The sequence below is a fragment of the Xylaria bambusicola genome (assembly GCF_022495145.1).
Source record: "Xylaria bambusicola strain CBS 139988 unplaced genomic scaffold F5B22scaffold_43, whole genome shotgun sequence".
In the NCBI taxonomy this organism is placed as follows: domain Eukaryota; kingdom Fungi; phylum Ascomycota; class Sordariomycetes; order Xylariales; family Xylariaceae; genus Xylaria; species Xylaria bambusicola.
In genome coordinates, this window is record NW_025953596.1 from 279,658 (window position 1) to 300,418 (window position 20,761).

Consider the following 20,761-nt stretch of genomic DNA (forward strand, 5'->3'; position numbering starts at 1 on the left):
ATATTAATAATATTTTAATAGTTTAAAATAAAATTAATTATATTATTAAATAAAAAATATTAATTATTTTATATAAATTATAATAATTTATTAATTTTATAAACTTTTATTAAAGATTTATTAAAAAGTTTTTATTAATTATAAAATTATTAATAAATATAAATAAAATAAATTAATAATAATAAAAATAAATAAAAGTTATAAATAAAGCCTTTTTTAAATTTAAATATTAATTTATTATAGCTTTTATATTTATTTATTTTAACTTTTTTAAAATAATTTATATTAAAATTAATACTTTTAACTTTACTTTTAAAATAATATTATTATAAAAGGATAATAATAATAAACTTTACCTTATTACTTTTTATTTTTAAAAGTTAATATTAATAAAAATAAATTATAAAATATATAATAAAAAATTATTTATAATAATAAATAAATTTAATTAATAATATTAATATTTAAAAGGTATTTAATATTAAATTAAAATTTATTATATTTTATAATAATTAAAGTTTTAAATAAATAATAAATATATTAAATATAATAATTATTAATATATTAATTTATAATAAATTATTAATTAAATAAATTAAATAAAAAGGTTAATATTATATTAAAATTAATTTAATATTATTTTAAAAAAGGAAGAAATAAAAATTAATTAATTAAATTAATTTTATAAAAAAAAATATTTTTTATATTTTAAAGAATTAATATTTATTTTAATAATATTTATTTTATTAACTTTTAAATAACTTTATAGCTTTATTATATTTAAATAATTATTAAAATTTATTAAATTTATTAAAAAAGTAATAAAAATAATTTAAAATATTATTTATAAAAGAATAAACCTTTTAAAAATATAAAATTTATAAATAACTTCCTTTATAAAAAAAAACATTTATAAATATTTATAGCTATATAATAAAAAGTAATAAGGATTAAATATAATATTTATATAATAAAATATTAAAACTTATTATAAAGAACTTTTAATAATTTAACTTTAAAATAATAATATATAACTTTATATAAAGTTATTATATTTATTAATAAAATAAAGCTTTATAATATACTTTTTATAAATTATTTTAATTTATAAAATTATATTATACCTTTTAATAATTAATTATAATAAACTTTATTATTAATTTACCTTTATTTAATAAATATAATTTTATTTAAATAATAATAAATTCTTTTATAAAAATAGAATATTTTATTTTATTAAAGGTTAAAGAAAAAAAAATTAAAAACTTTATTAAAATTTTTATAAAATATTATTAAAAATTATATAATATTCCCTTTAATATAATTTTTAATAAAAATTTTAAATTTATAAACTATTTATAAAAGAACTTTTTAAAATTTATTAATATTAAATTATATATAAATATAACCTTTTATTTTTAAATTAATAAATAAATAAAATAATTTAATTAAAAAAACCTTTTATTAATTATTAAATTTATATATAATATTATAATATTAACTTTAATATATATATTCCTCTTTTATATAAATTATAATTATTATTTAATTATATATAATTTATTTAATAAGTTATATATTTATTAAATAATATAAATATATAAAAAAATTAAAAATTAATTAAAAAAAGCTTAATAATATATAAAAAAGTAAATAAATAAAAAATATAAAAATACCCTTTAATATATTAAAAATTAATTAATAATATTAAATATAAAAAATATTAAAATAAAAAAACTTATTAAAAAGTTAAATAAAAAAATATTTAATTCCTTTAAAATTTATAAAATAATTTTATTTATTATTATTAAACTTATATTATTTAAAAGATAAAAAATTTATAATTTATTTTATATTTTATTTATTAAGTTTTATTATATTAATAATTAAATTTTATAAAAAGTATTTTTAATAAAGTTTAAAAACTATTAAATAAAAAAGATTAAAAACTTTTTAAAAACTTAAAGGAATATAAAATATTTAATTAAATAAAAAGGTTAATTAATTAAAAAGTATTAAATTTAAAAACTATATAAATATATAAATAATATTAATATAAAAGTTTTTATTAAATAATTTTATTAATAAAATTTAAATAAATTAATAAACCTTTAAATTATTATAACTTTAAATTTATAATTTATTTAAGAAGTTAAATTATATTTAAAGTTAAATATTAAAAAAAAGGGAAATAATATTATATAATTAAAACTTTTAAATTAAAAATAATTAATATTACCTTTAATAAAAAGTAAGGCTATAAATAATTAAATAAAAACAATTTATTAATTATAAAAGGATTAATAGTTAAAGTATAAATACTTAATAAAAGGAAAGGAGTTATAAATTAAATAAAGCTTAAATAAATATAAATAGCTAAGGAATCTCCCACTCCAAAGTAAGAAAGAAGGGAAGATTAAGGCCCTAAAGACCCCTAATAGATTATTAATGAATATGACTAAGTTCTAAGCCCTCTATAAGAGCCTTTATCACAATACGCTACACACTCTCCTATGTTTCTACCTGGCGCAACAGACACAATACAAGCAGCCGATATATCAGTAAACCTTAACAGCAGGTTTCGAGCATTGAGGAGGCAGTTTGAGAAGATATACTTGTTTGGGTATGAGATCAACAAGACACTGGGTCTTATGGAAGGCATCTGGATGCTACCTCAGGATATAGCGGTTATAGATACAAAGAGAGTCTGGCAAGCCCAATCTCAAAGCAGTAATAAGCTCTCATTTGAGGAATGGGTTGAAGGAAATCCAGATTCAAAAAAATTATCCCCTACATCTGGCAGTACCGCGACCAAAGCGCGGTTAGGCGTCGAGTTCTTGAAGTTTCAGATTCGACAAATTAAGGAGGAGCCTATGTATTCTAATAATCTCTAGGCTCTGACGACAGATGCTTAGATAGATATTGAAGTTACGATCTAGCGAGCTGAATGAGTTACCGAAGTGCAATAGGTGGGAAACTGTATGTCGATTCCGTAAGTTCTTGAAATGTCAGCTGAGCAACAACCATCGCCCGCCCGTACTGATCCTGACGTAGATCTTTTTCGATGTGTATGAAAGGTAGCGCACTTGGCCCGGTTACAATTGTTGGCTGAGCCGAATTCCTCCGAATTTGGTCGTGAATGTACTCTATTTGCCCGGCGTCGCCGCTTTTATCTAAGCTTAAGCTTGGTTCAGTCCGAAAAAGAATATCCCAATGGTTGGCGCTCATCTGGCCAAAGGTGATACCATTCAAGCCATAAAAAATACCATGGTGACAATGCACGGGCTTTCGCTGCTGATGATCCCAAACAATCGAAAAAAGCACGATGTACGTTCCGGCTGAGATAATTTCATGTGACAAAGCGGGCGATCCTCTTGGTGGTAGTTGAGTCACCGCGAAATTTCCAGGTGGAAACGCCTCATCTAGTTGTCTAGTTTGCGGTACAATGCGCCCAAAGCTTATCGTAATATGAAAGCCTGTGGCGGCGCAAATACTACGTGCAGACGGAGCAATCCTCGGTATCCGAGATTGAAGCCGATCAGTACTACTAATTGTAACCATTAACTCAGTGACGATGCAGTTTGCTCCTTCAGGGTAAAAAGGAGAGAGGAATGTACGAGATGCTGGAACACAGCTTCTTGCGTATGTATTATCACCGTCAAGTGCCAGCCATATCCAAACCGGAAAGCGCCAGTAGTAGACTTTAGAAGGTTGAGGAGCCCTGCAAGACCTATACTCATGAAGCTCAATAGAACAGTTCAGTCGTACCAGCATATTCCCATAAACACGTGTTCGGATCATTGACACCGGAAGAGAAATCCCGAGGTTTGTTATTGAATATGGCCAGCGCATAGCGCTTCTATCCCAGACTATAGAGCCACAGGAAGCAAATGGCCCAGGAGATGGTGCCAATACGCCAGTTAAATCCGATTGCTGGTGCCCGAAAAAGTCCCAAGCAAAAATGCTCTGGTCGTCGGAAACTTTGATGATCTCTTCTTGAAGTCTTGTGAAAGCCTTCGAGCCTTCTCCATAACGAAGCGACATATTGATTCCAAATATGCCAAGTAAACAATAGGCAATATCTTCCAGCTTAGAAGTCTGTCGGTCTGCCGCCCAAGACATCCTCTGAGCAATAGAATACTCCGAAATGGTATTTCGATCCTCAAGTGCACCTTTATGGACCATCGTAGCTCTGCAAATAATATCTGCTAAGCTATTCCTATTCGCAATAGACTCCCAATTGGCATTGAAGAATATTACTTCCTTAGGGGCGAGGAGTTCCTGAAGAGTCCAGCCCCTGGTAAACCAACGACTCTTCCTGAACTCATCCGCACCCCTACCTGCACGATCAAAATCACCCACATCAGATAGATAGGCGTAGCAGACTGCCGAATCGTGATACCAAGCGTACATGCTATTGATGGCTTCGCTGAGCTCTGCTGAGCTAGTTTTGTCGATACAATTCGTATCACACCAGAGGTACCCCAGTCTATCGGCGCTTGCACGACTACAAGCACCGAGAATTTTAGCAAATCCGGCTTTTCTCTTAATGTCGCTAGGCCGGGAGCGGATGTATGTATGAGAGCTAGAAGAATTGTTGGTGGCGAGGAGATATTCTTGAAACGTCACTTCTTGATCGCCCCAGGTGTGTGAGAGGATGGCGTAGGGAGGGACCTTATGGTGAAACTCTTTGAGCTCTAGCGTCTTCACGTCGATTAGACGCATGGTTTGGAAGCGAATGATGATAAAATAGTGTTAGTGAAAGTAATAATGTCAATAACGACTTGTAAAGTGCTTTTGGCGTTGAAGTTGCCAGCGATAGTGTACTGGTGATGCTAGCACTACCGACGACAATGATGACGATACCGATCTCCAGGTTGTAACAGATATGCTGGTAAGAATTAGGGCAACCGTCCGAAAAGCTCGAGTTGGAACAGGGTCAACAGGATACTTAAATTAGCTTACTTTCATCACTGGAAAATCTCATTTGATATGCACCTACACACGCTCAACAAGCTCGCCAGATCTATCACCTCACATAACTCCATTCTCTCAGCTAAAAGCTCTCAGCTGAGGACTGTTCACCTCAGCCCTCACAGTGAAGATTTTGATATGAGATGAGATGAAACAGCTAGACGTGTAGAGCACAAAGACGAAATGATGCTCAGAAGCGACAGAAAACCGATAATCTGATAATTTCGAGCTTGAGCTCTGAGAACTAAAGTTTTGCTAATCTACGACGATTCGTAATGACTTCACAGAACACAGCCGATGACACTGACATACTAGATGAATTTCCATTGACCAGTAGCAGCAAGGTATCTAGATTAACTAGTACACGATATGGTCATCTCTGTAGATGATGATCATGTACACCTTAGTAGCTAGGCTCAGCATGAATTGCCGATGAAGCTGAAATCCCATAGGACATATCTTACTGTACTGCTTAATAGAAGCTCAAAATTGCCGTGGCAACCTATCACTTGTTTTTCACTCATTGAGTAGTTGAGACGCACCATACAACTAACTAAAATCAGTACGTAGCTGAGTCTATCCAAAAGTCTACATAACGCCTGAACCATGTCATTCGAATCGCTATAGGATAACCACAAAACACACCGAAAGATTTTATTCTTTGTCTATTTCTCAGCCAACATCCTAGGAGTCGAAATAGGGCAGAATACCATATATCTAGATTCCTTAGCTCAATTACTGTAACATTATATGTCAGTGACCAAGCCAGCCCAAATCATGCAAATCATAACTTACTTGACCGTGTCGTAAATGATGAACGTCACTCGCAATAATCATAAACTCATACACACTCATATAGGAGCAGGGACACACCCGATAAGTGACGAAACTTTCGTACTTCAACAGTGAGGTGAAGCATGAACGACTAAGCTAACCAGATCTCATGGAACTTGACTACTTGACTGTGCAGTATCTAAATTCACTATAACCTATCATTCGCTAAATCACAGCTTCATACTCCGAAGAATTCAGTATTAGAAACATGAAGCAAATGGCGAGGAGAAAGTTGTAGCTGGACTCTTCAAATGAGTACACTGACACCACCCCTGATCTCTCAAACGCTAGAAGACCATCATGAGACACACCGAAAGATTCACTTCTTTGTCTATTCTCCAGCCGATACCTAGGCGCTGAAGTAGCCCAGAAGAGCTGTATGTACTAATGTACGCCACGAATAAAGTATGATATATCATACCACTCACATCATATCGCATCACACCATTGCATGGCATTGCATTGCATCGCACAGAATCGCATACAGCCAACGTCATCAACGACATCAACATGAACTCCTCTCAACAAAGAGGTCATCACATTCCACATTACGCTACCGATCTATTCCGCTGCTATCTCATTTGCAATTGCATTTTCATTTAATCTTCATCTCAGTTTCTACACAGCATCCGGCAACCGCACGGCGATATCGCCTGATTGCGTTATGTATCGGACCCAGGGGAGGGAGGGGTAGTTTAGCTAATCGGCACAAAGCAAGTCAGTTGATTACTCACATGTCGGAATTATTGAGAGAGGAATTAGTGTAGTGATTGTGGTGAGGGTTGTGAAGATTGTGAGAATTGTGAACGATGATAGTGATGCATGACGTACCTTTGGTTCCGTGATCTTGAGGTATCGAACCTGGATACCACTCGTAGTGAAATAGGGGATCTCAAATTTCACCTGGATAGGCCTCTTGGCGCCCTTCGTATTCACGCCGCCCATGCTGCCGCCAAAGCCACCCGTCATACCGCCTCCGTGCTCGTCATCGCCCTTCACGCTCGGCAGACCTAGCTCCGCGCGCATCAGGAACTCCTTGCCGCCGCCGAATTGCTTAATCTTCCAGACTATGGCGCTTTGTTCGGGCGCGTAGTGCACGCTGCCGATGTTTGTCCGGAAACGAGGCGAGTCGGCGTCGTCGGGGACAGGCACGATGATCTCGACGTTGTTCGCTGTGCTTCGCCGTTTGAATTGGGCTCGCGCTTTTAGCATGTACTCGATGCGCGAGCCTGAGTGGCTTTCTACTACGCACTCCACCCAGACTAGGGGTTTGACCTGGGTGTTCAGTCGGTAGCTCATGAGCTCGAATTCGCCGTCAGGAGGAATGAAAGAGATGGTTCGGTCGTTCTCAAAGCGCGATAACCGGACGCATTGATGGAATTTGACGTCCTCCATTTCTATCGCTTTGCCCCTTGTCGTTCTTCCTGTCGTTTCGAACATGGCTTTATCATTTAATCCCAGACGTAGCTCCGGCATGCCTGATAGATAGCATTTCATCTTGATCGCACCTAGAATCTCAGAGCGTAGTACACTGCCGTTCGCAGACACGAGCAGGTTCAAGCTTTCGACGACATCTAGGAAAACCTCGTTCTTCCTGTACCGTATACCTTCTGACCGCCACGACACTGCATTCGTAAGGGCGATTGGCGGCCGTGCTTGTACCTCTAGCTTGTGCGACTCTTGCGTGATGTATTCTTGTAGGATCTTGGACTCGGTAGTCTGGGGGTAGCCAAAGTCCATCATCTCATCGAGTAGCTCGTAAATGATGACGAAATTGTCGCGGATAGACTCTTCTTCGAGGGCCTTGAAGTATTCCGTGAACACTTCGACAATCTTATGTAAGAATAGTAGAATCTCGGCGGCATTGGTATTTCGTTTTGTCAAGGCGAGGAGATAGAGGTTGTTGTGGCGGATGTAGAGGTACTGGGCCGTGTTAGCAGATAGAATTGGTTATCTGAGCGCAGAGGATGCAACCGACGTTGATACCCTCGTGGGAGAAACATGGTGGTACGGCTGATGATTCTTCTTCTGCTTCGCTGAGGAGGATGGGGAACTTTTCGACGGCGGACATGGGAATATCTCCCCGGTAGTTTCGAGCAAGCAGGGTCTAAACGTTGGCTTGTCAGTACAGAAAGTAGGAATTCGGTGCAACGGTAGTTGGTTATATGCGCACCTTGCCCTTCAAATCGAGGAAGAAGACAGCCGACGCCATCTTGTGCGTTGTCGGCGCGGAGTATTGGATAGGGGATATAGGGGAGGTAGGCAGATGCCAATTTGGCGTGGAGCCTTCGACCGCAAGTTCGATATCTACGTATTCATACGACTAATGATGATGTTACGGATTCAGGTGCACAAGAAGTCTCTTTCACATAAACTGTCGTCGCCTTGTCGCCTTGTCGAGGTGTCGTATAGCGCACGTCGATATTGATTTGTTGGACGCCTGCAAAGAGCTAAACCCCACGTAGCTTTAATGCTTGATTAAAGTTGATTGCCCATGTCATGAAGCTGAGGAACTGCCAAGCCACAGAGGCTGAGCTGGATACAGCTCTACCTAGATCCCGTCCAAAGAGCTATTATATCAAGCCACAAATCTCTAGCCGCGCTCATACGCCACGCTTAAGTAATGAGCTGAATACCTATCTGGAAGAGAAGTCACATGATTTACACGCATGGACCACTCAGGGGCCCCCACTGCGCTGTCACTATATCTCCCGCAAATAAATTTTGCAGATGCCTTGTCTTCTTCCTTTCCCTCTTCAACGCGCCCATTAGACAGTGCAGCTCATTATTCTTTCTCAGAAACACACAACTGGATACCGGCATTCTGCTGGTCTTCCGATCGTGTTGTTGGTTAGTGTTGCTTGCGATTTCGAGGCGCGGAGAAGGATTCAATCTAGATATGGTGCCATAAGAGCTGCCCGTGTATTTTGTTGCCGTCTTGGTGACAACAAGTTGCTTGGGCGGCGTCAGAGGGACCGGACATCAACTCTCTCCTCACTTCACTCTGTTCGACTCATTATCTAATTGCCATGTTTTTTGGTCTCTTTTGCCTTGGCTATCTATCGAGTTTCTGGCCTCCATCATTGTTACAGGAGCGTATACGAACATTAATGCAATGCGGCGTAGATACATACCTATGGTTACGTGAGCATCTACAGGTTCAATTGGTCTCGCTGGTCAGCAACGACTAAGTCTATTAATTGAATGATCTTGACACCGATTACATGACCGGTTGCGAGCAGCCCAGGTTACATAGTAGGTACATGGTGAACAGGGCAGCCTGGATAGCTTCGCATGTGAGGGGATCGACGAACAACATTCCTATGGCAGCTTGCGCCCATGTTTGATCGTACCGCTTAGTAATTGCTTGTATACAGAGTCCCACAGAAGGTCTCGCAGCGCAGTGTTCCAGCCCACAAGCACAGTTATCATGGTGCTTCCAGAAGCTAGGGTGCTAGCTGTATGATAGAACACAAATCATGTTGGATTGGCGAATGGCATTCCACCGTTTACGAAGCACTTGCACTACCTACGAGACTACCTACCATGCTGTAGTAAGTAAGCTCTAGGTAGTTATCTCAACTGAAACGACCGGGGAGGAGGGCAGAAGGGGGGAAGGGATCTCGAGTCACGAAGAGCTTTCCTTGTACGGGGCAAAGCAAGCCAGGCAGTATCACTCCAAACCTGTACATGATTAGTAGTCACAATTGAAACGGCAGGTCGGTACTACCTGTACATGGCTGGCTGCAGATTGGGGAAACACGGCGTGAGACCGACAGGGCGTTGAGACTGTTGACATGTGCTTTTGAAGAGATTTAACAGCCCTAAAATAGAAGCCATAGGATAGATAGATACCTATCAATGGGGGTGGGCTCATGTTCGAACTACCTTGACTAGACGGGGCAACATGGACGATCTTCACAGGCTACACAGGCCATTCACGAGCAGTACTGCACGAGCAAAGAAGAGAGCACACATGTATCTGTTGGTATTTACTGTTTGTTACGATGTGGTAGCGGTTTTACGTACAGGATCAGGTCTAGATGGGACTGGATTGGCCAGACACTGATCCACCATGTCGACATCGCAACTTGCATGTGATCGTGGGCAGACCCAGCGCAGACCCAGAGGGTACATCATAGCGCTGATAGCGTCAAGGGCCGGTACCTTTCTAGCGTCAGGCCAGCAGGGGTCTAGAAAAGGAGGGTCTAACACGTGCTTTTTGCCGGGTTTTCTCGTTTCTGTTCGTGCGTTCGTCATCAATATCATTCATTGATCAATCAGCAGCACATGCAGGGCAGAGGCAGAGACAGAGGCAGGGACAAGAGACGAAGGATTGCGATGCAACTCATCCATACTCACCCTACCGGTTGGTGTATCCGGGCCATAGCAAACCGCCGATCCCGTTTGTTTCTTTCATCATCTGTAGCACCTTGCCGCTTGATTTCAGGGTCAGGTAGACTTATGATTGTGTAGAATTCGTAATACCCGACAAAACCCTATGCATCGCATCGCGAGAGACACACGATCGGATCACACACATGGAGGGCCGATGGGGGGATCGAGTCAACATGCCCGATCAAAGTATGGGTTCGGTGTCTTGTGACTACCTAGGTTATCCGGTGGGTAAGTAAGTAAGTAGGCTAGAATCTAGGAAGTTATGAGACCATTATCACAAGCCAAAAACAGAAAGGAAAAGAGGGAAAAAGATAATTCCCCGTTCATGTAAAGTAGAGAGATGGGAGCAATGATGCGAAGAGAGACGAAAGAGGTGCCGAACCGAGCTTCCTTCGCTCGACCGGCCGGTCCACTTTCACGATACAGCGTTCGGAATTGCCCCCGTTGAGAAGTCTGCGTCGGGACCCTGCAGCTTGGCTGACCTACCTAACCTTCACTGCTTTCACTACCAACAGGACTTCACTGCTCGGTCTTATACAATGCAATGTGCTGTATCTTCTGGTATCTCTAGGCATCTTGGACGATGGGCGGTTACTGTAGTGTCCATGTAAGCATAGCGTCTTGTCTCTTCTCTGTCTTTCGGAACAATACTTCCCACTACCTATCGACGTCGCTGAAGTTATGTATGTCTGTCTGTCTGTTTGTCTGTTACCAGCAGTGTTTTGGAACCTGCCTGTCACCGTGACCTTACATACAATACACTACACACATATTCCAATAGGTACCCAGCTATATATCGTAAATTAATTGAGTGTCATGGATGCAGAGAGTCGCATAGGTAGGGTGGTGGTAGCGATGTGGTAGAGCAGGTACGAGCACATGTCATGTCGCTCTACCTACTCTCCGTACTCTGTCGGCACCATCAGCTCATATTGCCATTATTGTCTTGAAGAAAGTATTATAGCTGCAGGTAGGGTGCCGTAGTGGGCAGGCTGAAGTGAACCCGTGCCCTTGTCTCAGACAATGAACCCGACAAATCCTGGTCAGTCTTGGTCAGTCAGTCAGTCTCTCTCTCTCTCTTTCTCCTCTTGTCTTTGCCTTTGCTTCACCAGGTACATGCAGGTACATGACATTACCAGGTACGAAGTAAGTCCCTATAACCCCTACGCTACAGGCTACAGGCTACAGGCTACAGCAGGGTTAGGCTCTGCCTTATACTACCTATACCTACTGCCCTATACTGCCTTATAGTGCCTGCCGCGCACCCTTTCTCTCTCTCTTCCTCTCTCTCTTCCTCTCTCTCTGTGCCCCGTGAATCCCATCAGTCACCTACCTAATTAATGGATTGATTGATCCTCATCCTCACTTCTTTTCTACACACGTAATTAATCTCCATTTTCTCTTCTCTTCACTATTCACCGTGGTTCAGACGAAGGAGCGGCTGTCCATGCGACCCGTCCTCGACCACCACAACCCTCCGACCATATACGACCACTACTTAATCCATCGTCGTCGCTTGGCCTTCGTCCACTGTGCTCGGTAAGCGTATCCCGCTAAAGGAACCCGCCGCCCCAGGTTGGTTTTCTCTCTGCTACCAGAGTTGGATCACCTGCGTTAGCATAGCATAGTCATGAGTCAGATACGCCCTTAGCACTCCACCCAACTTTCATACTTATGATCCCGCCCAAGTCAGGCCGAGCTATCGGGGCAAAAGAGACCTGCGACCCGGCCGAGCGAGACAGTCGAGCCAAACTTCAGGCTCGGCCATAGATACCAGGCCCCAACATCGTGCAGAGACGCCTTGCCTTGCCTTCGAAGACCAAATTCTGGTCAAGATTGGTCTTCATAGAACACCAGAGGCAAGGCATACATAGGCACAAGTGCACCTTTGCTTGCTCGCCTGCACAACCCATACTCTTTTGTCACATGCGCCTCTGTCTACACTGTTGGTTCTCGTCGCCGTCAAAGTCTTGTATTACTCGTCGTCTGACTTACTTTACCTTCACTTCACATAGTTTTGCTTGTTACTTAGATACTTTGAGTCTATTTTCGTTTCGTCGACCCATCTAAGACACCCATCTACGCAAATGGGCCTCCAGTAACAGCTTTTGCGACTAAACCACCCATCCAGAGTGCCTTGCACGTGGGTAACAGAGACATCTGTTACATTACCCAGTTACCGACTATGGAGCAGCCTTTAAATACAATGGACAATCGCATATCACCGCTTCCACGGCCAATACAGGACCAAAAGCACGATTTACCACGACATCCTACCGAGTCGCGAAAGCACGCCCTGCCGTCCGACGATGACCAATTCAGCATCTTTGACCACCACGATCGCAAGCTTAAGCTTCCTTCATACCCTCCCCCGTCCTACAGCCAACAACGCGATACTTGTCTACCCTTTTCCGACCCCCATAAGGCCGAACTGGCACCCATCAAGCACCACGGTGCTAACAACCATACGTTACCGTCGCTTTCTACCATAACAGGGTCAACTTCCTCTTCGCCCTCTTCGTCGTCTTCACCATCTGCGCAGCAACTGGTATCTTCATCACATCGGCCTCAAGAGCCATTACGCAAACCTCCCGCTCCGCCGCCCTTGTCGCATTGGCCCAGTCTCAACCCGCTCACGGCCTATTACACTCCGAGTCATGTTCAGAACCCTGAGCCGCCCTTGCGAATGGATGTCGATACAAGTAGCAGTGGTACTGTGAGCTCTGCCTCACCAGATCGTTTCCATGACGGTCGCGCCAGCAGCGTTAGCCTTGACGACCCGGATGTGCGCATGGCCGCCGAAGCACTCGGTGATCTGAGAGCAGGTTGGTGTTTTGTTTCCTTTGCCCTCAGCGCAGGTCATTCGCTTGTCCAAGTACACAAAGCTTTGTGTGGAAGATACTAACCAGTACAATGGATCCAGACTTCGTTTCTTCCCCGAGACGTAGAGCGACGCCTCCCAGATCACCGCAGTCTCTGGCCCCAGGACAGCAGCCTGAACCGCTCCTATCATTACTCACTACTGCGCATCCGCTCATCGCGACAACAATCGATAGTGCCACTTCTGCCTACACTAGCTCTAAAAACTACTACCCGCGCATTAAGACTAGTATCGAGTATGTTGAGGGGTATGTGATACCTATCGCCAGCACTGTTGGATCTGTCGGGCGTGTAACCGGAGTTGAAAATGGAGTGCGGTGGTTTCTGCGCCGCAGTCAACCACCTGGTAGCGATTCAGGCGATCAAGGCTCTAATAAGCGAAGGAAAGTTGGAACGGGAGATGGCAAGTACAGAGACGGCACATCTGAGTCCGGGTCCGGTGCTCAGACACCCAGAGCTTCATTGGAGAACCCAGACGATCGACGGTCTTCCATGGACACCTTGCCTGCCTATGACGAGTTTCGTTCACCTCCATACACGGAGCAATTTCCAGGTCCCGATGGTCACCCGAATGGGCCAGGATGGCACTCTCGTTTGATGATACAAACGTCGGGATTGAGTATAGCAATGAGTGAGGAGAGTCTGCGAAGTTTGAAATACTGTCTGGGTTGGATCCGATGGGCTAACGTTCATATCGGTCATGTGATCAAGTCACTCACCATTACCTTGGAAAAGTATGAGCAAAGGGGCCAAGAATCCAGCGCACAAGGCAGCAGCTCGAGCGCAGAACTCGAGACGCGGAGTCAATTGGCAGCCAAAATTGATGTTCTGCGTTCTGACGTGCTAAAGACTCTTGAAGACGTGATCAACACAGTCAGTCGATATGCGGGTGGTGCCCTTCCGGATAATGCTAGAGAGCTTGTTCGACGACATTTGACCAGTTTGCCACAACGCTTCCACCTTGCCAGCATAGCCAGTGATCGCGAAGCAGGTAATATTAAGTCGGAGGCTAGCATGGAAGAGGGGCGCCCGGAAAATGAGCAACGAGAGGAGTTGGAAACGCGAGAAAGCGCTAGACGGGTTATGATACTGGCCAAAGAGGGTCTGGATATGATGTCTCAGGTTTCTGGCATATTAAACGGTACCCTGATGAGTGCTGAGGAGTGGTGTGAGCGCCTGAGCAAGGACAAGAGAGAGCAGCGGGAGCATCTACTTGGTATCCCTCGCGCGTCGTCTTCAGATGAACCAACGTCGGGTTGAATTGGGTGAGGAAGACGGGGCTGTGGCGTTCGAACGGACATTAAAGATTAAAAATGGGAAGGAAATTGGAAAAGATGAAAGGATCGGGCTGTAAGAGTCTGAAAAACACGACCGGATAGATACGATTATTTCTACTAGCACGGGTTTGCTTTCGACGTACTTATTACCTTTGCCGAGAACACCAGCAGCGTGTTTTGTTGCGCTTCGCTGACCGCAGACGACTTATTTTTCTCTGTCGACTTTTCTAACAACTCAAACTACCGTATGCCAACCTACCCATGGCCAAAATGTCTAGGGGATTCCTTGGCGAGACATCTTTTATTTTGTCAAAAGAAAAAGCAAAGAAAAAAGCAAAGAAAAAAGCGAAGAACGGAAAGCTCACCCCGGCGAAGCTTTACCTGCCTGTCTATCTACCTCTCTTCTCCAGGTATTCTGTTTTTGCCCCCTCGACGGGCAGTGTATCCTACTAGGGAAACTTGAACTTGGAGTTGCAAAGGCGTTCTGAGACATGCGCAATGTATACGGGACAGGATGGAAGAAGTGCATACGCTGCGATAAAACTATCTGTATTCGACGACGACGATGACATCGCTGCTTGGCAGCAATGCGCATCACATGAATCATCTCGGTGGCCAGTCAGTCATTTAGGCGTCGACATAACACGGCCTGAACTAAGAATTTGATGGCGTGTCTGCCTAGTGTGGTTCTATGGTTGTACTTATATACATTTGTCTGCATACCGGTGGAATCGTTGTTGCGTACCTACTTGCTTGCTTAGTCTGTTTGCGAATAGACATGATGTTAGCGTTGAATACATCAACTTATATATCAAATATCATATCCATTGGCGATATTAGCTTTTCTCCTCATGTTCTGGCGTAACGAGTGACACGGATATTGGACGTGAGGACGTTAGTACTAACTGAGGATACTCTGTTTATTTCCCCGCTTCAGACCTTCAACGTATTTCAAACCTGAAAACTGAAATATCGCAGTTTCAGTTCATTCCTGAAGTATCTCTATCTAGCCCAACGGTTGAGATCAATCATGACACGTTATTACTACGAAAGCTTTCATCTTTCCCGGCTAGATTTTTATCGAATACTTATATCCATAAAGTTACCTATATTCAAAAAGAGAATAGCAGCAAGGTTTACAGTTGGACTACTTAGATCAAGCGGGCAGTCCATCCCTGATTAGCTCGCTCATCGTCTCGTTCGCGCTGATCCACGCTGCCAACGCAGGTTTCTCTTCAAGGAGTAGATCGGCTACTATTCGTCCGAAGACTATGCTTCCCCAGGAGTTCAGGTGTGTGTTGTCGTCGGGGTACAAGTTGTATGTGTGTGCGGTGGCTTCGCCTATTGAGTTGATGTAGGATAGGCTTGCTGGAATGCACGTGGTGGCGTTAGTGGTGATTGAGAGGAAAGATGGTTTGGGACCGTGTATGATGCCTGTGAAGGAAGTAGATGTACTTACCTGCGTTCAGGTCGAGATATGTTGTGTTTGAAGCTGAAGCTGCGGCGATTGTGGCGACGCGTTCGGAGGCGAGGGAGTCTGTTGCGTTGTGTGCCGATGCGAAGTTTCGGCGGGTCAGTGGTGTTAGGAGGATCTTAAGGCCGTGTTAGTTGTTGTGAGCGTTCGAGATGGGAGAGATGAAAGCTTGTTAATGTTTGGATTTTTTGTGCTTGGTGTTTGGGCTTACAAGATTATGTACGCATTATCTTGAAATGGGTAGGCAGGTCGGTAGATTATTTACTCAAGTGCTTCACTCGCGAAAAGACAACGAGAAAATCCTCAGGTGGTATGAGCAAGACCTACAGGCGTGGCCCCTAACTCCCATATCTCATTCGCCAAGTTTACCAGATTGGTCTGGTACTGCTCCAACGTGAGGCCAGACGTATTCTTCTGATCGTTGTGCCCGAATTGAATCGTCACATATGTATCGTAGCTTGCGATGCTCTCGCTTACGAGACCCGTTACGACGCTCCAGTCCCCACCATCGACGAATGACTTTGTGGTGGCGCCGTTGTGGCCCTTGTTCACGCCCCAGGCTGGACTATTCAGGAATGAGATGAACCCGTTGCCCCAGCCGCCGCCGCCGGTGCTTTGCACGGCTGTTGTGCTGTCGCCGGCTAGGATGAAGGCGGGAGGATTAGCGGCAGCGGTCATTGTGGCGGCGACTGTTAGGGAAAGGATGGTGGATTTCATCGTGGATTGGATACGTGATTGCATGTGTATGTATTGTGATCGCTGTGAAAGGGATTTTGAATGTCGCTGTCGCCACCACTTACGTATTGATCTCTCCTTTCCTTCCAAACGATTGCCTCCATTTACTTACTTTCCTCCTTATCTTATATACTACGCCCAGCGATATACCTGGTATGTCCCTGAATTGCTGACATACTCGCACCAATAATTCCGTAGATCCATTGATCGAGGAATGACATATGCAAGCATGGATAACCTAGCCTTTTTTAATGAGATTTTCCGTCCTATCGGAGATGGGTCCTGGGGAGATTTACCCCGATCGTGAGAATGCATTGCCGAGATGCAGACAAGACTTTTCGCTCTCCGCTGACCAATTAACTAGCAAAGTACTATATTGGGGTTGGCATTGGGTATCTATTTAGTCTCCGCTGCGAACGTCACTCCCGCTTTTCGCTAGGCGATATACGTAAGGACTCTAAGTAAGATTGATTGCTTTTTCTGGTGATGAATCGGCACTATTGGGTATGAGGTGGCGATAGAAGACCCTGAATTTGATGGCTGCTGGATTAGGAGGTCGGAGATGTTTTGTGACGCCATCGTGGAAACCCTTCTTGCGTTCAATGCTGGCATGTGATAAATGCATACTTTAGTTAGAAGACAGCGATATTGTTTCAGGGACAATCGATTTGTAGCTAAGACAGATTGATTCTAACCGTTATGCTAGAGGTACCTCTGGAACTGCGATAGTTTAGCTTCAGCTTTTGTGTAGTTGAAGGTCGCCCAGCAGAATCGCCTCGTATGTTCGCATAGCTGTAGAAGGTTTTAGCTAGAAACAGCATCGCAAAGGAATTGTAACAATTGTTTCATGAACAATGGAACTGTTTTCTTCCCCCTGCAAGGATATAAAATATGTCTTTTGGGACAGGAGTCAAAATTGGCTTTGTTTTCTTCACCACTAGTCACCTTCGACTTATCACAACTTACTTCATTGTTACACTCCCACCAAACGAAACCAAATACTGTCAGAGAATCGAGAATGTCTGCTAACAACGCAGGTAACTCCAAGCCCTCTGAAATGTCGAATGTCCGACGGTATGACCCCCAGTTACTTGAACATGATATGGTAACGTATGAACGGCCCAACAGCGAGCTCTTCCTTGATGTGCCTCTGAGTCCGCCTTTGGGCCCATCTTCTCAAGATCCCTTTAAAAGTGAGTCCTCTCAGCAAAGTGAACCTGCAACACTTATTCAAAGTTCTTGTCGGTTTCCCCTTGAAAGTGTATCTTCCGAGGAATGTGAACCTACAACACCTCCTCAAGCACAAAGTATTCCACAGAATGAACGGCAACATCCCCGGCTACACCAACCCAGTTTAGGAGTAAGTCTTGAAAGGCATATCAGTGAACTCTCCCTGACTCCAGTTCAAGATGGGTTCCAGCCCCTTATTCCGCAATTCCCGGGTATACCATTAGATCTCAATGATGTAAAGCAGCCTACGTCGACGTGGGACACCTATCCATTCGACTCTGCCGAGCCCGGAGGACTCAGAGCTCCCGTCCCCGAGCTTAATTATACTGCCTGGTTAGAAAGCGTTGAAATCAAGGATGAGACCTGTAAAAGGAACCTTGATAGATATATCTGGGGGCCCCGACTGGCACAGAGTGACGAGGAGAAGGCTATAGTTGAGCGAGTGTACTCGTACTTGAAGCTGGAGGACCATGTGGTTCTTTACTTTTTAAGAACTGAGGGGTTAAGGGATGAGGGCCTGGGCAGCTTTTGGCTGCCGGATGAGGTGAGGACAAGCTTTGAGAGTGTTATTGAGATGCATGCGAAGCATGCAAAGAAACGTGGCGGCGTGTTTAAGGTGAGTGATGCTTAAAAAAATGGTGATGTAAAAAAACAATAGGAGTAATAGTATTTGATAATAATGATAATAATAAAAAGAAAGGAAAACAAAGGAGAAATTTGAAAAATTTAACACATGACTGTCTGCTGCTGATGAGAGGTACTTGTAATTCGGTGATCGACAATGTAGGCATCTTCCCTCATTGGAATCTACAGTCACAGAGGTCTTGAGAAGTAATTCTTGTAATTGTGAAATCGTCATTCTATTATTAATTATGTGCGATGTGAAACTGATTTCCGGCTTTTCGTGTGCAACCTTGCCTTCTATGAGAACCCAACCTATAAACGATAGTAAACTCGTAAGCTCGTACATACTCGTAATCATACAAGATGTTTCCCATGTAATCAATCATGCCCTCCGCGCACGTATTATATGTGTAGCTCCAAACCCGAGGTGTACTGCACACTCGATCCCGTATGATGTGTTCTACCCTGAAACGCCAGAACGCCAGACCTTTTTGTATCCTTCGTTAATGGCACCTGATGACTATACCGAGGCATTATCTCCCGTTAGATGACAGGTTGTTGATCCCTTATCGTTACACATCATCTCCTCAAGCTCAGCTCATGACGAGAGAAACCTCAGGCCAATCACTATTTATACCACCTTCGAACAGACCATCGGTCTCGTTCTTGAGGAATTGGTTGAAGAAGCTCTTCGTAAACGTCGATTGTATCTCGATCATCCTGGTGCCCGTGACATTACCCAAAATGCCACCGGTGCCAGCACCCAGGAGTTCAGACAGGAGGGGGAAGTCGTCAAAGGAAAGATGCAGCGACCCGGCGACGTTGAACCACCCCTTGGCGCTCCGTAGTAGGGGCCATGTGGTCGTCCATTCCGACTCCCAGTACGCGTTCGAGGGCTCGAGGGCAGCCATCAGCATGTATGGGGCGTCAGTTCCCGTCTGGTTGGCGGACCCCCAGAAAGGTCCGTCAAAGCTCGTTCCTGCGATGAAGCGCGTGTCGTTGGCGGTGGACTGGAACGTCGTAGCGCCGCCGAGGGAATGGCCCAGGATGCCGACGCCAGTCGTCTGCAGGCGTTTGTAGGACAGACCCGGGATCCTGGAGGTGATGTTCTTGTTGCCCATGGCGTTGAGGGCGAAGATCATGTCTTGCACACGCACGTGAAGGGCTTGTTCGATGTCATATGGTGCGTCGTCGCCGAGGCTGTTGTACACGAAGCGGCCGTCGGGATACTCGACTACTTGAGCGTCGGAAGGGTGGTCGACAGCCAATATGTTGTATCCGTAGCTAGCGAATTCTTGGAGGAAGCCGGAATAGAGAAGTCGTGAACCCCTGTATCCGTGGCTGAATAACACGAGAGGTAGATCTGGGCGGGCAAGGGAAGCGTTCGCACATGCTGGCAAGGCGAAGTCTGTGAAAGTCCCTGGTGGGGTCGACAGCAGGCCGTCTAAGTAAGCTGCGAGATGAGGCCCGAGAAGGGGCTGGATGGTGCAGGTCTTTTGGGTGTTTTCAATAGGGTAATAGAGAGTGGTCATGAGATCGCGAGGTGATGGGCTCTGTGCGAAGATGTCCGGCCTCTTGTAATCGACAAGCTCAAGGTGCTTGTACCCGACTCGGTAAGGGCCGGTAGTATTGGGATAGAAGGTTCGGTCTGCTGACACGGCCACGGCCGCGCAGAGTAAAGACAATTTGATAGTGTTTTGAAACATCTTGAGATTAGTTGATGGGTTGGGAGTCAGATGCAGAATGTGATGCTAGTCAAGAAAAGCCATTAGTTCTCAGGATGACTTCTACTTCTTATACACGTCTTTAGTTCTGAATAACATCACCGACTCTGCGAGATTACGCCGTGTATGACGTGCTGGGCGTAGCTTCGCCTACTGTTGATGAGTTCATTTGAGTAATGTCAAGGGATGATCACGGTCGAGATTGCCTCTTGATGAGCAGACTGCTCAATCGGGATATACCACCCACCGATCGTCTCTCATAAATTGCTTACCCAGCCGTTTGGACTTTGTGTTCGGGCAATGGAACATTGGCGATCCGATGGTAGAGGTTTGTCTGTCAGTGTCCAGAGCGCCTAGGTCATGTACGTTCGAGTTAAGCGAGCCAATATTCGAGGGTTACAGTTGTATATCAGTGGTATATATCTATACACATGTGATAAAATGCCACACTATCATCCCAATTCCGTTGTCTTCAGAGCCGCAACACCCTTGGCGAAGGGGTCTGGGTTGGAAATAATCAGATAAGGCCTTGGGGCGGGGCCTAGATCAGCGGGCGGTATGCATTGCAACTCCCATAACCATTGCCTTACTGTGGGCCTAGATCGAGAGTG

General features: G+C 43.3%; 6 protein-coding genes across 6 annotated transcripts; 2 read left to right on the forward strand and 4 right to left on the reverse strand.

Annotated features, from left to right (window-relative positions):
• Positions 1-2,952: 2,952 nt before the first annotated feature.
• On the reverse strand, positions 2,953-4,725 carry F5B22DRAFT_649506 (HET-domain-containing protein; the record flags this gene model as incomplete). The annotated part of the gene is made up of 1 exon (XM_047979182.1): positions 2,953-4,725. The coding sequence occupies one exon, from the start codon at positions 4,723-4,725 to the stop codon at positions 2,953-2,955; it is 1,773 nt and encodes a 590-aa protein (XP_047827974.1).
• A 1,237-nt stretch (positions 4,726-5,962) lies between these two features.
• On the reverse strand, positions 5,963-8,370 carry F5B22DRAFT_618821 (Mu homology domain-containing protein). The gene is made up of 4 exons (XM_047975740.1): positions 7,982-8,370; positions 7,787-7,915; positions 6,640-7,731; positions 5,963-6,507 (listed from the first exon to the last, which is right to left on the reverse strand). The coding sequence occupies exons 1-4, from the start codon at positions 8,018-8,020 to the stop codon at positions 6,427-6,429; spliced, it is 1,341 nt and encodes a 446-aa protein (XP_047827975.1). The 5' UTR covers positions 8,021-8,370; the 3' UTR covers positions 5,963-6,426.
• A 4,522-nt stretch (positions 8,371-12,892) lies between these two features.
• On the forward strand, positions 12,893-14,346 carry F5B22DRAFT_638380 (transcription factor Opi1-domain-containing protein; the record flags this gene model as incomplete). The annotated part of the gene is made up of 2 exons (XM_047977578.1): positions 12,893-13,031; positions 13,130-14,346. 2 exons carry the CDS (start codon positions 12,893-12,895, stop codon positions 14,344-14,346), a joined length of 1,356 nt encoding a protein of 451 aa, XP_047827976.1.
• A 1,173-nt stretch (positions 14,347-15,519) lies between these two features.
• F5B22DRAFT_649509 (SGNH hydrolase-type esterase domain-containing protein) lies at positions 15,520-16,515 on the reverse strand (the record flags this gene model as incomplete). Its single annotated transcript, XM_047979183.1, has 3 exons — positions 15,520-15,731; positions 15,823-15,955; positions 16,165-16,515. 3 exons carry the CDS (start codon positions 16,513-16,515, stop codon positions 15,520-15,522), a joined length of 696 nt encoding a protein of 231 aa, XP_047827977.1.
• Positions 16,516-16,989: 474 nt separating this feature from the next.
• F5B22DRAFT_658758 (uncharacterized protein) lies at positions 16,990-18,433 on the forward strand (the record flags this gene model as incomplete). Its single annotated transcript, XM_047980147.1, has 1 exon — positions 16,990-18,433. Exon 1 carries the CDS (start codon positions 17,420-17,422, stop codon positions 18,431-18,433), a length of 1,014 nt encoding a protein of 337 aa, XP_047827978.1. The 5' UTR covers positions 16,990-17,419.
• Positions 18,434-18,998: 565 nt separating this feature from the next.
• On the reverse strand, positions 18,999-20,420 carry F5B22DRAFT_376414 (platelet-activating factor acetylhydrolase). Its single transcript, XM_047971220.1, has one exon. It carries the CDS (start codon positions 20,130-20,132, stop codon positions 19,020-19,022), a length of 1,113 nt encoding a protein of 370 aa, XP_047827979.1. The 5' UTR covers positions 20,133-20,420; the 3' UTR covers positions 18,999-19,019.
• Between the last annotated feature and the right edge of the window lie 341 nt (positions 20,421-20,761).